The sequence below is a fragment of the Anguilla rostrata genome, chromosome 10 (genome assembly GCF_018555375.3).
Source record: "Anguilla rostrata isolate EN2019 chromosome 10, ASM1855537v3, whole genome shotgun sequence".
Taxonomy (NCBI): domain Eukaryota; kingdom Metazoa; phylum Chordata; class Actinopteri; order Anguilliformes; family Anguillidae; genus Anguilla; species Anguilla rostrata.
Genome location: NC_057942.1, coordinates 4,335,790 through 4,349,591, shown reverse-complemented (window position 1 = coordinate 4,349,591; position 13,802 = coordinate 4,335,790). Strand labels below are relative to the sequence as shown.

At 49.2% G+C, this 13,802-nt stretch overlaps 1 protein-coding gene across 1 annotated transcript in view; it reads left to right on the top strand.

Annotated features, from left to right (window-relative positions):
- The window catches only part of wscd2 (WSC domain containing 2), a 28,893-nt gene that overhangs the window by 11,038 nt on the left and 4,053 nt on the right, over positions 1 to 13,802 (top strand). Inside the window, exons 2-7 of the mRNA XM_064353584.1 lie at positions 738 to 852; positions 2,476 to 2,660; positions 4,528 to 4,649; positions 5,847 to 6,021; positions 8,149 to 8,313; positions 8,616 to 8,816. Of these exons, the coding sequence (XP_064209654.1) occupies positions 738 to 852; positions 2,476 to 2,660; positions 4,528 to 4,649; positions 5,847 to 6,021; positions 8,149 to 8,313; positions 8,616 to 8,816 (963 nt within the window). The remainder of the gene's footprint in view (positions 1 to 737; positions 853 to 2,475; positions 2,661 to 4,527; positions 4,650 to 5,846; positions 6,022 to 8,148; positions 8,314 to 8,615; positions 8,817 to 13,802) is intronic.

The following is a 13,802-nucleotide window of genomic DNA, read 5'->3' as shown; positions in this document are numbered from 1 at the left end:
GTTAATTATGACTGTCTCTACTTTAGGAGATTATGGGGCTTTCAGGATACAGTCATCACACGACCTTAAGCAGTTTCAATCCGATGTAGTGTGAGGGAGCCTCATTAACCCTTCGAAGTATGTGTTCTTCGGAATGTTTGTTTCAAAGTTCTGAGTTCTGTGTTCTAGAACTCCGTCGCTACCAGCAGGGATTGTGACATCAGCGTTAGAATGTTCACTTAAGAGCATTCTAATCACGTATTTGTGCGATCTAACACCTCGAAAGGGTTGATAAAAGTGCTTCAGTATTGATTCGGCGTAGTTTGCTCAAACTGCAGTGGGGCTGGGAGACTATGGGCTGTGTATCAGGGAGCATGCAGGCTCATTTAAGAAAACATATCCTCTTCATTGATGCTGCGGTTATGCTACGTATAACGTTGTACATTATGGTACCTTATCATAAAAAATAGAAAATGTAGATTATTTTAGTGAACCACAATGTCCAGAAGCCAGCCTCTTTGCAGTAAAGAAGAATCCCTTTTCTTCACTCGGCTCTGGTCATTAATGTTAATGTGTCGATGGTGCTAAAATGCTAATTTTATTATTTCCATTTTTTATTTTATTTGTGTGTTTATTTCAGCCCATGGTATTATGCTACAGTACAAGTACATGCTGATGAACCCTTTTAAGCGAAATTTCCGTCTGCTCCTACGCGCAGTGTTGTGAGGGGAATGTGTTATTTTCTTCTGTCTTTCCAGCGAAGTACGTCGGCTGCTACATCGACGACATACAAAAACGGGCGCTCAGAGGGGCATCCTTTTTTGACTACAGGAAAATGACTGTCTTCCGTTGCCAGGACAACTGCGCTGAAAGGTAGGACCAGAGACCCACAGAAGTCTCTTTGCGGTGTTTAAATGAGGACGGGTTTAGCCCGCTCATTGTGTTTGACGGGCACACGGGTCACAAACCCATCTGTGATGCGTCATCAGATGGGAATGCTCTCTCTCTCAGCCTGAAGAGATGAGTCTTCACACACACACACACACTCGTGTGACATGCACACACACACACACAAACTCGTGTGACATGCACACACACACACACACTCGTGTGACATGCACACACACACACACACACACACACACTCATCACACACACACACACTCGTGTGACATGCACACACACACACACACACACTCATCACACACAAACACACACTCGTGTAACGCGCACACACTTGTATGAATGGGTGCACAGGCTCAAATGTCTCCAGTTGCCACAGATGAATGGGGTCTGACAGGACTGGATTAAATGCAGCTGATTATTTTATCTTTTTCTTCTGGCACATCCACTCTCATATATTCAGGTCCCTCTCTCTCTCTCTCTGTCAGTCATTTCTCTCTCTCCACTATTTCCTCTCCCTCTCTCTCTCTGTCTTTCTGTCAGTCACTTCTCTCTCTCCACTATTTCCTCTCTCTCTCTCTCTCCTCTCTCTGTCTTTCTCCGAGCATATCACAGGCTGTTGACCGGAGTGCCATCCATTACACCCACCACTGAGTCTTGGAGAGGGAAAATACATTTTTATCTCTTTTCTCCCTCTCTCTCTCTCTCTCCTTTGCACCCACTCACGGCGGAGGAAGACAGTTAATAAATAAATAAATAAATAAATAAATAAGGCGAGAACAAACACAACGACCCATTAAGGCTTCAGATGAGTGACGGGTTCCGGAGCGTCCCCCCCGACCCCGTCCCCCGTCCCCCCGTCCCCCCCGCCCCCCACCCCCAGAGCCTAATATGCATACCCCCGCACATATGTGTCAGAAGACTGAAGGTGCAGAGGCTGAGATGACTCAGTGGGTGTTCATGCACATGCATTGATTAATAGTCATTGCTATGTTCATCAGTCCGTTATGCACTGCGTGCAGGGGTGTCCTCGTGTAAGGACGTGGACTTATTCTTGTTAAGCCCGCTTACGCGTGTGTCTGAAATCATTTGTCTATTTTGCTTTTGTATATTTTGTGCATCTGTTGGAATATTGGTAACATTTTTAATTTAAATATCCCATGCATTATATTTACATAAGGGAACTTGAGCTGCTGATGTTTATCTTGCAAAATGTATTTAATTGGACCTTGAGAAGTTGTTTTTTTTTTTGGTTTCTGGATGCAGCAGTTAACAAGTGGACCCACCGAAGAGCATGTGTGCCTGTATATGGCATGCTTATTAATGCACTGCTTCCTTCCTGAGCTTCATTTCCTCGCGTGAACCCGGGGCTGCCTTTAACAGTGCAACAGAGAGAGTGACAGAGAGAGAGAGAGAGAGAGAACACAACAGAGAGGGGGAGAGAGAGAGTATGAACTGTTCGGGTTCCTTTTCCTGAGCGAGACTGCGCCCACTGCAGTCACGAACAGAAAAACGAATGAGAAACGACTTGACGTTTGGGCTAGCGATGCTAACGTGAAGGCTTTCCCGTCTGTCCCCCCGTTGTCCCCCAAGGGGCTACCTGTACGCCGGCCTGGAGTTCGGTGCCGAGTGCTTCTGCGGCCACAAGATCCAGGCGCCCAACTCCAGCGAGGCCGACTGCAACATGGACTGCAAGGGGGAGAAGGGCAACGTGTGCGGGGGGGCCAACCGCCTGTCCATCTACCGGCTGGAGCTGAGCCAGGAGTCCGCGCGGCGCTGTGAGCTCCTGCCCCCCCCCCCCCCCCCCCCCAAAATGACATCACAAACGCTTTGATTGATCTGCCGTGCCTTCTACAGAATGACCAAAATGACATCACAAACGCAAAATGACATCACAAACGCATTGATTGATCTGCCGTGCCTTCTACAGAATGTCCAAAATGGCATCACAAACGCATGGATTGCTTAAGTACTTCTCTAAATGGAAGCTGGGGAATTACTTTTGTTTATTTCCAGTAAGGTAGCCATTTCAACATCTTAAACTGAAACACTCGACAGAGTTTTCTAGGCCTGGGAAAAAAGTCCATCAGATGTTAAAAACCGTTGATTGATTTTTTTTTCATTTTTTATTATAGTACAGTACATCTACACTTGGCAATCAGCAAAGCAGCTAGCTCTAGCTAGTGTGTTTAAATACTGTACATAAATGATGGGCCCTTTCAGCTTGAATACACCTCTCTAATATAAGTGTGAAATTTTAGCATTCATCAGCAAAACAGGAACTGGACTGGGTCATTTAAAAAGTGGGTGTGCACAACAGTTCATACAATACGTGAGAAATGGAACAGCGGTACGTGTATGTACGAACTGCGCAGACCTGCTCTTCGCTGCTGAATTTGGATTCCGCTGTGTACTTTGTGACTAACTCCCTCTAACGTAAACTTAACGTAGCGTAACACAGCGTAGCGACGAGAACAGGCCATTCAGAATAATAATTAAATTTCTGTTTGCATGTCGGTTGCCATACCAAAAAAAAAGCACTGACTTTGTCAGTGGCCCATAAAGCTGACCTTTGGAGTAGTTTTTTTTTGCTGTCGTTAACCACACCCTCGTGGGTTCACTCATGATACGTGGGAAACGGCTTCTGATGCTTCAACCCCAGAAAATATGAAACTGAAAAATTAATGTTTCACGCCTGACAATTTCTCGGGGGAGGTGGCACGGGAATTCCGATCCTTTTTTTCGGTGTGACCCGCCTCGAGGTACAATTAAATTTAATCCGACGTCGGGGGGGGGGATTTAACCCCCCCCCCACGTTTCGGGTGCCCGAGATGTTTTCGCGTCCTCGTCAGCTTTTCAGCGAGCAGTAAAGCTTTCTTCGGCTTTTCAGGCGCATGGAAAAAAGCGGTTCGGGTTGTGGAGCGGTTATCTCTCTCGAGATAACTGTTGAGCCCCTCTGAAAGAAGGAAGTGGATGCCTTTTTTTGCCCCCCCCGCCACGCCCCCACCTCCCCACAAGCTTGGTGTTGGCGACGTCATCTTTGCGGCTGTGTCGTCAGGAGATAGAGGCCTGCCGCTTCCTTCCCACGATTTCCCCTTTTCCTCCCCCAACCCCGCCCCCCGCCCCACACCATGATAGTGCATTTAGCTTAAACACATTGCCATATATTCAACTTTCATTTGACACCATATGCCGGATCCTATTATTAAACCTGTTTAGAGCCCAAGAACACAGTACCCTAAAATACAATAAAAGACAACGCAATACAACTGAGTACAGTACAGTACAATACAATCAATCGCTTCACAGATATCACCGTGTGTAGCAGACCTGGGTCAAATACGTATTTGTTTTGGATTCAAATACTTTTCTACGCTTTACTGATCTTGTCTGGTGTATTGGAACTGATTAAATACTCTCAAAAAGTGCAAGCCCCGCCCCTTCTGGTCATATTGGCAGGCTCAGTTACACCAGGCAAGATCAACAGAGCACAGGAAAGTATTTGAATCCAAATTACATTAGGTCTGGGGTATAAATAAGTAAGTAAATACAATCAAAGGAAATGTTTCCGTAGATGAAATACGTTGTGTTTTACTTGGTGTTTTATGTTTTCTGGGTTTTTTTTTTCCCTGTGTCTCCCGTCAGACGGCAGCGCCATCTTTAAGGGGTGCTTCAGGAGACCCGACAACGTGACGCTGGCCCTCCCCGCCGGCTCCACCATCGCCAACATGTCGGTGGACAAGTGCGTGGACCTCTGCACCGAAAAGGTGAGGGTCACGCCACCACCCCCACCCCCAACCCTAACCCTAACCCTAACCCCCATCCCCCCCTCCTGCAGATTCGCGGCTCTCTGACCGGCTGACTGACTGACTGGCTGGCTGACTGACTGACTGACTGGCTGACTGACTGACTGACTGACTGACTGGCTGACTGACTAACTGATTGACTGACTGACTGACTGACTGACTGACTGACTGGCTGACTAACTAACTGACTCTGACTGACTGACTGACTGACTGACTGACTGACTGACTGACTGACTGACTGACTGACTGACTGACTGACTCTGACTGACTGACTGACTGACTGACTGACTGACTGGCTGACTGACTGACTGACTGACTGACTGACTGACTGACTGACTGACTGACTGACTGACTGGCTGACTGACTGACTGACTCTGAGAGCTATCCAGACGTGAGAGCCGAAGGCCCCGTCCGAGTGGATTCCGTCACAGCTGGGGGGGGGGGGGCGTTAGCACGCAACACCTGCAGTGTCCCGGACGCCGTCCTGGGTAATGCCCCCCCCCCCAGCATGTTCCTTCATCACAAATTCCGACGTTGTGTGAGTGATTTCATAAATGAGATTCAAGTGGATTCAACTGAAACAGTACTGACTGGGGCAAACTCACACCCCCTGTACAGGCCTGAGGATATTAGGAGAGCAGTATGGCTTTCACTGTGGGGCAGAGCTGGTGCTGCGTTGCTGGTGTGGGGCTGGTAACGTTGTTTACATAACTTTTAGGCACTTAATCATGTGTAGTTTATAAGCAGGCAATCATTTTATACAGCTGGATATTTGATAAAGTAACTCAGGTTAAGGAGCCTCCTCGAGGACACAACTTTGCAAGCAAACCCACAACCTCTCAGTTACAAAACTGACTCCATTACCTTTAAACTATACCATAGATATTACTGTAGCCTAACTAGACGGTCAGCTGTGTGTTGACACTGAAAGTCTTTGATTTTTGACTATTGACATCGTCTACCATTAAGATATCATGTGGCCAAGGACAGTGCAGTGTCAAGTTGTGTTTTCTTTTCCGTGGAAGAAAAGGCAGAACCTGCTGTTAACTATTTGAAACGTCCCACAGTTAAGAAAAAAAGGGAGGGTAGACGGAACGCACTGTAGGAGTTGACCATCTTGAATGGTCAGTGAGGAGATCTTGGGTTTCCGCTCTTCAGGAGTTCTCCCTCGCCGTTCTGTCGGGCGAACGCTGCCTCTGCGGGTTCCCCACGCCCCGGTTCACCTTGCACGAGCGTGAGGATGAGGAGCTCTGCCTTCACCGCTGTCCCGGGGAGGAGTTCGAAAGCTGCGGCACGGAAGATTACTTCCTGGTCTACCAGACGCAGGTGCAAGGTAAAACGGCTGTGCCCCGCCCCCACCCCCACCCCCGCCACCCAAAGCCCCTCTCAGACTCCTTGCGCTGTGTTGCTATGGCTGTTACTGTGCAAATCCCTGTTAAAGCACAGCGCCGTAGCAACGCGGGTTCTGTGTGGCCGCGTTGCTATGTCCGTTACTGTGCAAATCTCTGTTAAAGCACAGCGCCGTAGCTACGCAGGTTCTGTGTGGCCGCGTTGCTATGGCCGTTACTGTGCAAATCTCCGTTAAAGCACAGCGCCGTAGCAACGCAGGTTCTGTGTGGCTGTGTTGCACAACCGTTCTGACGGGAGTGCGTCAGCAGGACCTGCCGTCCAGGAAGCGTGACCCAAATTTTCTGAAGTAACAGCTCCAGGACTTTGAGAAGGGGCCCGTGTTTTGCCTGCCCTGTGTTTTTTTTCTGGGACTTTCACTTCCACAAAGGCACCCTCAGAAGCGCGTCTCAGGCGACGATCACGAGAGAATACCCGTGCAGGACATGGCCTGGATGGAATGAATCCAATCTGTCAACTTCCTTTTTTTTATTTCCCCCTGCCCCTCTTTCTAAAAACCAGAGATTCCGTTCCGAGTTGGTCAACCTGTGTGTGTGTTGTGTCCACAGTGTGAGTAGACACACAGGTTTCAGTCAGCCTCTGGTGGGCCTCACGCACCAACCCAGCAGCCTCTGACAAGCTAGGACTTTCTAATAATTCTGATTGCTGTTCAGTACAGTGTGAGACCTGTTTCATTACAGGCGTTTAGCGGACGCGCTTATCCAGAGGCGATGAAGGTTAAGTACCTTACCCCACGGGTAAAACGGCAGTGTCCTACCCGGGAATCGAACCCATGACCTACGCCGCCGCCGCCCCCACTTATCAGGACAGACACGGCGACCGGCGTGCCATTTTCTGAAGTCACTGGGTGCGTCCCACCAATCAAAAAAAAAAACACATCCTCCTTTTCTCCGCTACCACCTCGTCTCCTCTGTGCCACGGAAACCGATCTTTGTGTCCTTCCTTCCCTCCCTCCAGCGTCCTAATATCGGAGGAGACGAACGAAGCGAACTGTATTGGCGAAGTGGCTTCAAACTCGTCTTCTCCCTCCCCTCCCCTCCTCTCCTCCACATACAGTACTTTCGGGTAGGAGACGAGCGGTAGTGGAGGGGAGCGGAGGAAAGGAGCTGAGGAGTGAAAAGTAATTAGTCTGTGCAGGGAGGACAGATTAAACACTGCAGAAAGCAGCTTTAATCTCCACAATCTTGGGGAAGCAAACAAACAAAGTTCGGGTCAAACTCCCCCATACTTTCCATCCCGCGGAGGGCTGGCGGAATGTCAATTGCAGGGAAGGTGAAGGGATGCAGCCAAGGTTTTTTTTTTTTCCCCCGGTGTGAATATAGTTTGAATAGCTGTCTGCGACCATATTGCAGGAGCCTAACCGTGTGCTCCAGTTAGCATTGCAATGCTCGAGTCATCTGGATTCTCTTACCGGATTCTCGAGTCATCTTGATTCTCTTACCGGATTCTCGAGTCATCTTGATTCTCAGAACGGATTCTCGAGTCATCTTGATTCTCAGAACCGATTCTCGAGTCATCTAGATGCTCAGAACAGAGTTAAGCGAGTGATTACAACTGAGAATTTCAAGCTGGACGAGAATACACTAGTGTGCCACATTTTACACCGCAACGTGCGTGTAGCAAACCTGTCCCAAACAGCGCATATATTTTTCCCAAGCTCGGTCACTGTTACAGTATGCTCGGGTCCTTCCTTTGTGTAGTGAGGTCAGAGGAGGGGAATTCAGAATTTACTCACTGAGTTATGTTGTCATATATTGAATAGGATTCTATACATTTTTTTTTTCTTTTTTTTAAATGTTAGGTGTAAGATACGTGATTAGAATGTTCTGAGCTGAACATTCCAATGCTGACGTAACAATGGTGACAGTGGAGTGCGGTGCGCGTCATCAAGCAGTGGCATTCTAGAACACTGACTCCAAAAAAAAAAAACCTACTCCTCGAAGGGTTAATGTAGAGATTTGCAAAGACTCGATTAATCCATCTTTTCATGCAAGCGCTTTCTCTTTCTCTTCTTTTCTCTCTCCTCGTTTTTTTTGTCCTCCTACGGCTGCAGACAATCGCTGCATGGACCGGCGGTTCCTGCCCACGCGCTCCAAGCACCTGGTGGCTCTGGCCAGCTTCCCGGGAGCCGGCAACACCTGGGCTCGGCACCTCATCGAGCTGGCCACCGGCTTCTACACCGGCAGCTACTACTTCGATGGCTCCCTTTACAACAAAGGTGAGGCCCGTCCTGGAAGTCTGGCGACCATGCGCAGCGCCAGCAGTTGGACTTCCTGTTTGGCGTGGCCCTCCACTTCCTGTTTGGCTTTTGGCTTACTTTTTGGTGGCTTGGCGGCAGTTGGCGCCTTAATGTCACGCCATTCTGACTTAAAGGGATGGTTCACTTTATCGAGTTTTACTTCAAGTTTAGTGCTTGTTTCCCGATGGCCTAGAAAGTTTTTTTTTTTTTTTCGTGGCAGTGAACCACTAGCCCATTGCACTTCTGACCCCACCCCCCTATCCCCCCTTGTCATTTTTAAGGTTTTAAAGGGGAGAGAGACCACTGGAGGAGCGGGCGGACCGTCTGCATCAAGACGCACGAGAGCGGCAAGAAGGAGATCGAGGCCTTCGACTCCGGCATCCTGATGATCCGCAACCCGTACAAGGCCCTCATGGCCGAGTTCAACCGCAAGTACGGCGGCCATATTGGATTTGCCTCGCAGGCCCACTGGAAGGGCAAAGGTACGGTGAGAGGGGGGGGCACTCCTGTCCTCTCCGCCTCTCTGTTCACGTCCGCCGTATCGATCCGCCCGCGGGCCTCGGCACGGAATGGCGGCCGTAGCAACGCGAGGGCTCTATTATTCCGGCATAAATCAAGCGGAGGTCAATTCCACGACAACGCGGTGGTCCGGTGTGTGGTCCCGGGGGTGTGTAGCGGGCGAGATGAGGGGCTGGTGCCAAAAGGAGAATATTTTAGATGGTATCAGACGGTAGGACGATGGTGGGGTGGGGGGGGTGGGCATCGCAGAGGAAAGCGACAGGCAAATTGGGAGTTTGTCACAGTGCCATATTTGGGAATGAAAACCCATTATGGAAGAGGTTCTAGCTTCCATTTATCGGCCATTTTGTGCAGATACAACGGCTTAGCGTCCCCTCCTGCCAAAAACCGTTGAAATATCTGGTGGGATTACACGTTTTCATGGGTAATTATGTCAGTGAGATTTTTTTTGTAGTAAATTCTAATGTTGAGGTCTTATCTTTGCTGCGTGTTATAAAGATAAGTACTGAAAGCAGGTGTGCTTTGCTCGATTTAATGAGGACGTGGCTCACGAACGGTAAGCTGCGTAGGTTTTAATGCTATAACAAGAATCGTCTAAAATGTAATTTGTTCATAGAATTTGATTTGAAGCTTTTTCGTGAACATTAGCAGTTTCCTCATAAAAGCTGTCTGCCCGCAGCCGTACACAACAGAACACAAAAAGAGAAGCTTCCAAAAATCGACTTTCGGGAAGTGTTTTGTGAAATGGACGTTTTTTTTCTAGGCCATACGGCTGCAGGACAATGAAGTATAAATAATGCGTCAAAAGGCGAATGGGTAAAAAAAAATGCAATGCTAACCCTAGAAAGGTGCATTCTGTTGTAATGACTAAAGCTAAATGCATGCTACCCGTTGGCCGCCACCATCAGTACTGCAATATGGCTGAGACTCGAATTCACAGCAAGGGGCGAGGACGTTATATTTTCTCGTGTAGCTGGGCGAGTCTGCCGCGAGCGGGTCGTTCCGTTCGCAGGCTCTCTCTCTCTCGCCGCTGCCGTGCGGTCATTTCCGCTGTGCGCTCGCCTCTCAAACGCAGGCCCGCCGGCCGTGAGAATGCAGAACACGGCCTGAGCTTGTGCAAGAAATTGCATCAAGTGCGGAGTGGAATGTGAAGACAATCCGGGGGGCTGCGTTGGGGAGGGTTGGGGGGGTGGAGAGGGTATTTACACGCACGTCCGTCCCTTCTGTTCCAGCAACAGGAAATTATATTTATTCTGAGATACGCGCGCTTCAGAGATCTGCATGGTTCTGAGAAGCTGGGTCTCTCGAATGGTGTGCCGGCGGAGGTGGGGGGGCAGGAAGCTGTGGTCTGGAAGCCTGTGTGTCTCAGTTTTCAGACGGACAATCTGAACATGGTTAGTGCAACAGTGCTGAAAGAGGAGAAGTGACCGAAGCTGAATTGAAGCTGAAATTGAAGCTGAACTGAAGCTGAATTGAAGTTGAAATTGAAGCTCAATTGAAGCTGAACTGAAGCTGAAAATCTGAAAGCGTTCAGCATTGGTAGCAGCTGGCTCATGCTCCAGCACTGGCTTATTTTGTTTGGTTTTTTTTGCGTTCCCCGCCCACCCCCCCACCTGCCACCCCCCACCCCCCACCCCATCTTCATGGTTGCTTCAGTTAATTCGAGTAATATAAGAAAGTCTGCAGAATTAATTCTAATTAACTAATTTCTTTTACTTTTTTTATGGAAAGCCCTTTACTGAATGCCCTTCCAGAGGAGAGGTGCATTCTGGGAGGGTTTAAGGCAGGGAATGCTTTGCTTTCAAGCAGACCCGACTGTGAATGCAGACGCTGATCGCATTATTTCTGTGCTGCGAGACGACGGCAGATGCCAGCCATTTGTCTTCGGGGACAGCTGATATGACTTCAGTGTGTGCACCTCTGAACCTTCCATATAATGAGCTTCGCACGCAACCATGCATACACAGTGGCACACGTATGCACGTGTGCATTTACACGCACACACAGGCATACGCACGCACGCACGCACACACGTACTCACGCACGCACTCACACACACACCACGCACACACACATGCACACACACGCACTCACACACACACACGCACTCACACACACACGCACACGTTTTCAACCTTTTTGTGCCTTCCGGCGTATTTTTTTATCAGAATCAGTGCCTTCCCAACTGTTTCTGAGCAATATTTCCCTGCCATTTCAGTCACTATGGCAACGTGGCTTTTATCTCAGATCTCCCTCGACTCCGTCGGTGGTTAGATCGCTTTCCCTCCGAGGCTCACGAAGACGCGCGGGCCGCTAGCACTACGCTAAAGGACGCAGTTTTCATTTACAGGCCAATAAACAGAGAGATTCGGGGGGGAGATTTTTTTTTGTGGGGGGGGTGGGGGGTGGGGGGCGGGGTCACAAAGAGAGGGGGGTCACAGATGACAGACTCAAATGCCAGCGATGGCGGTTGAGGGCAAAGACGACACGGGCTCACCGTCACGAGATGGTTTTTTGACGGCTGTCTGTCCTCTCTGGAGGACAGGCCTCGCTCTCTCAGTCAGTGTGCCACTTTGCTGAGCAGCGGGACGATCGCGAGTCCCCCCCCCCCCGCCCAAGTCTGAGAACTGACGCACAGATAACATGATTGAGTAACATGATGAGTCACTGTCTTCCTTGTAGCCTTCAGACCCGGCTTCAGGACTACCAGCGTCTCCGGTGATAAACCCACACACACAAACACTGTGTTGGCCATGTCTGCAGAATAAGAGGGAGCGTATCTAGGTTCCCAGGGTCCTGGGGACCTTGGGAACATAGGACCCTGGGAGATGCACATATGTAGAGCTAGGGAACATAGGACCCTTTGTCAAGGTCCCATTATGTGTCATTTAAATCTGGGGAACATAGGACCCTGGGAACATAGGAATGACCCCGAATAGGGATACCCTGAAAAGTGACGAACTCTCCGTGCTGTATAGGTCTGGAGCATGCCGCCCCGCCAAGGCGTAACTTGGCGGGATGGCATACCCGCCATCCCCACTACAGTCTCGATATTCTTCGTGCTTTCTTGGTGTCCAGCAGTGCTTGTATGAGCACGTCTTGGAACTATCTTGAGTCTCCACGCAAAAAGCCAGACGAGACAGAGTTAATCTGTTTTGTCCGCAAGGATGGATTGCTCAGACAGTAATCTAATATGTCCATTGGCAATAAAAAAAAAAACAAACAACTTTAACTCCCTTATGCCAGGAAATTTAAATTATTAAAAAGCGTAGGCTTAATGACCTCTGACCTCAAGCCAGAGAGCTACGACAGCTTGCCCTATGTGCTTCAGCGATTTTAATTATTTTCGGGCCAACTCGGTAAGAATTCATCTAAAACTTTTTTTTTGTCCCCTGAGATCTGGAGATGCTGCTCCACGCTCTGGTCGGCAATGACTTTTTTCCTAGCTGAGGAAAGAAAAAAAAAATGAATTCACAAGTGATTTTATTTTATGTTTTAAAGACAGCAGGAGAAGGGCGGAATACGAAACAAACGTGTCTTTGAAAACGTCGGTGAGCGACCTTCCCTCAGAAACCGTCTCCTTGAGCTTGTCGCGCGTTGCACTTGTAGATTTCCGTCGAGGCCGTCGCACTACCTGGCCTCCCTTAACCCCCGCTGTAAATATTCCACCCCCCCCCCAGAGCTCCAGGTATCGTCATAAAAGGCCCCAAAACTGCCTTTGTTCCGTCCCATTAATTTTATCTCTCGGGGGGGATCCGCTTCACTGAACAATCTTTTACGAGCAATGATTGCACACAGGGATGGATGGCACCGGTTCCGTTTAATGAAATAACTTTGGTATTTGATTATTCTTGGGGTGGGAAGAATGGGCATGGGGGGGGTGGGAGGGGTGGGAGGAAGGGAGGTGGGGGGTGATGGGAGATATTCGGTGTCTAATCATTGTGAGTGACGACGGCTTCGCGTCGTATCGTACACATGGAGAACCCCTGAGGGGCTAACCCGATGGGGAGAGATGCACCATTTCTTTGAGTTTTATTTTTGTCTCAGTATTTTTTTACTCTTTTTTAGCTGGTTTTCTCTGTTGACTCTGTGTACTCTTCCCTCACTGTAATCACCTCAGAGAGCTTGGTTTTTATTTATTTATTTATTTATTTATTTATTTATATTTATTTATTTATTTTACTTTGCGTGCGGTGCGGCGTGCTTTTTAAATGCGAACAACATTGTCATTGGCTGTCACTTAATTAGAGGACTTCAACAGCTTGGCGTTGTTTACGGCTAACGTCAGGCCCGATCTGTCGTCGTGCCGGAAAGGGGTCTGGCTGGGTCCGCGAGGTGTGAGCACCGTTCGCGTCAAGCGCTAACGTGCCCTCGTTTACGCGAATCCCAGGCTGACGGCGGTCGGCGGTCGACCGTGTTTTGCCTCGCTCTCCGAGCGCAGCCAATCGGCGCGGCCGATTTAATTCTCCAGAGAGAATGTCTCCGGGGCGACATAGCTCAGGAGGTAAGACCGATTGTCTGGCAGTCAGAGGGTTGCTGGTTCAAACCCCGCCCTGGGCATGTCGAAGTGTCCTTGAGCAAGACACCTAACCCCTAACTGCTCTGGCGAATGAGAGGCATCAATTGTAAAGCGCTTTGGATAAAAGCGCTATATAAATGCAGTCCATTTACCATTTACCATTTACCAGAGAAGCTCCAAAAAAAAAAAACGTTTTAATGGGTGAGAAGCGACGCCCCAGAGGCGGCCTGCGCTTCCGTGGCAACTAGGCGACGCAGATGCTTGTCAATATCGCCGTCCTCAAACGGCAGGACGGGCCCGGATGCTGCGGCTTCCGTGGCGTTTTAGCTACGCCGATGAGCGAGTCGAGGGGTCCATTCGGTTTCAGTTTCAGTTCCGTTCGTTCCCAAAATGAACTGAAAAAACCCTCTGTGAACTGAAGAAGCCCACA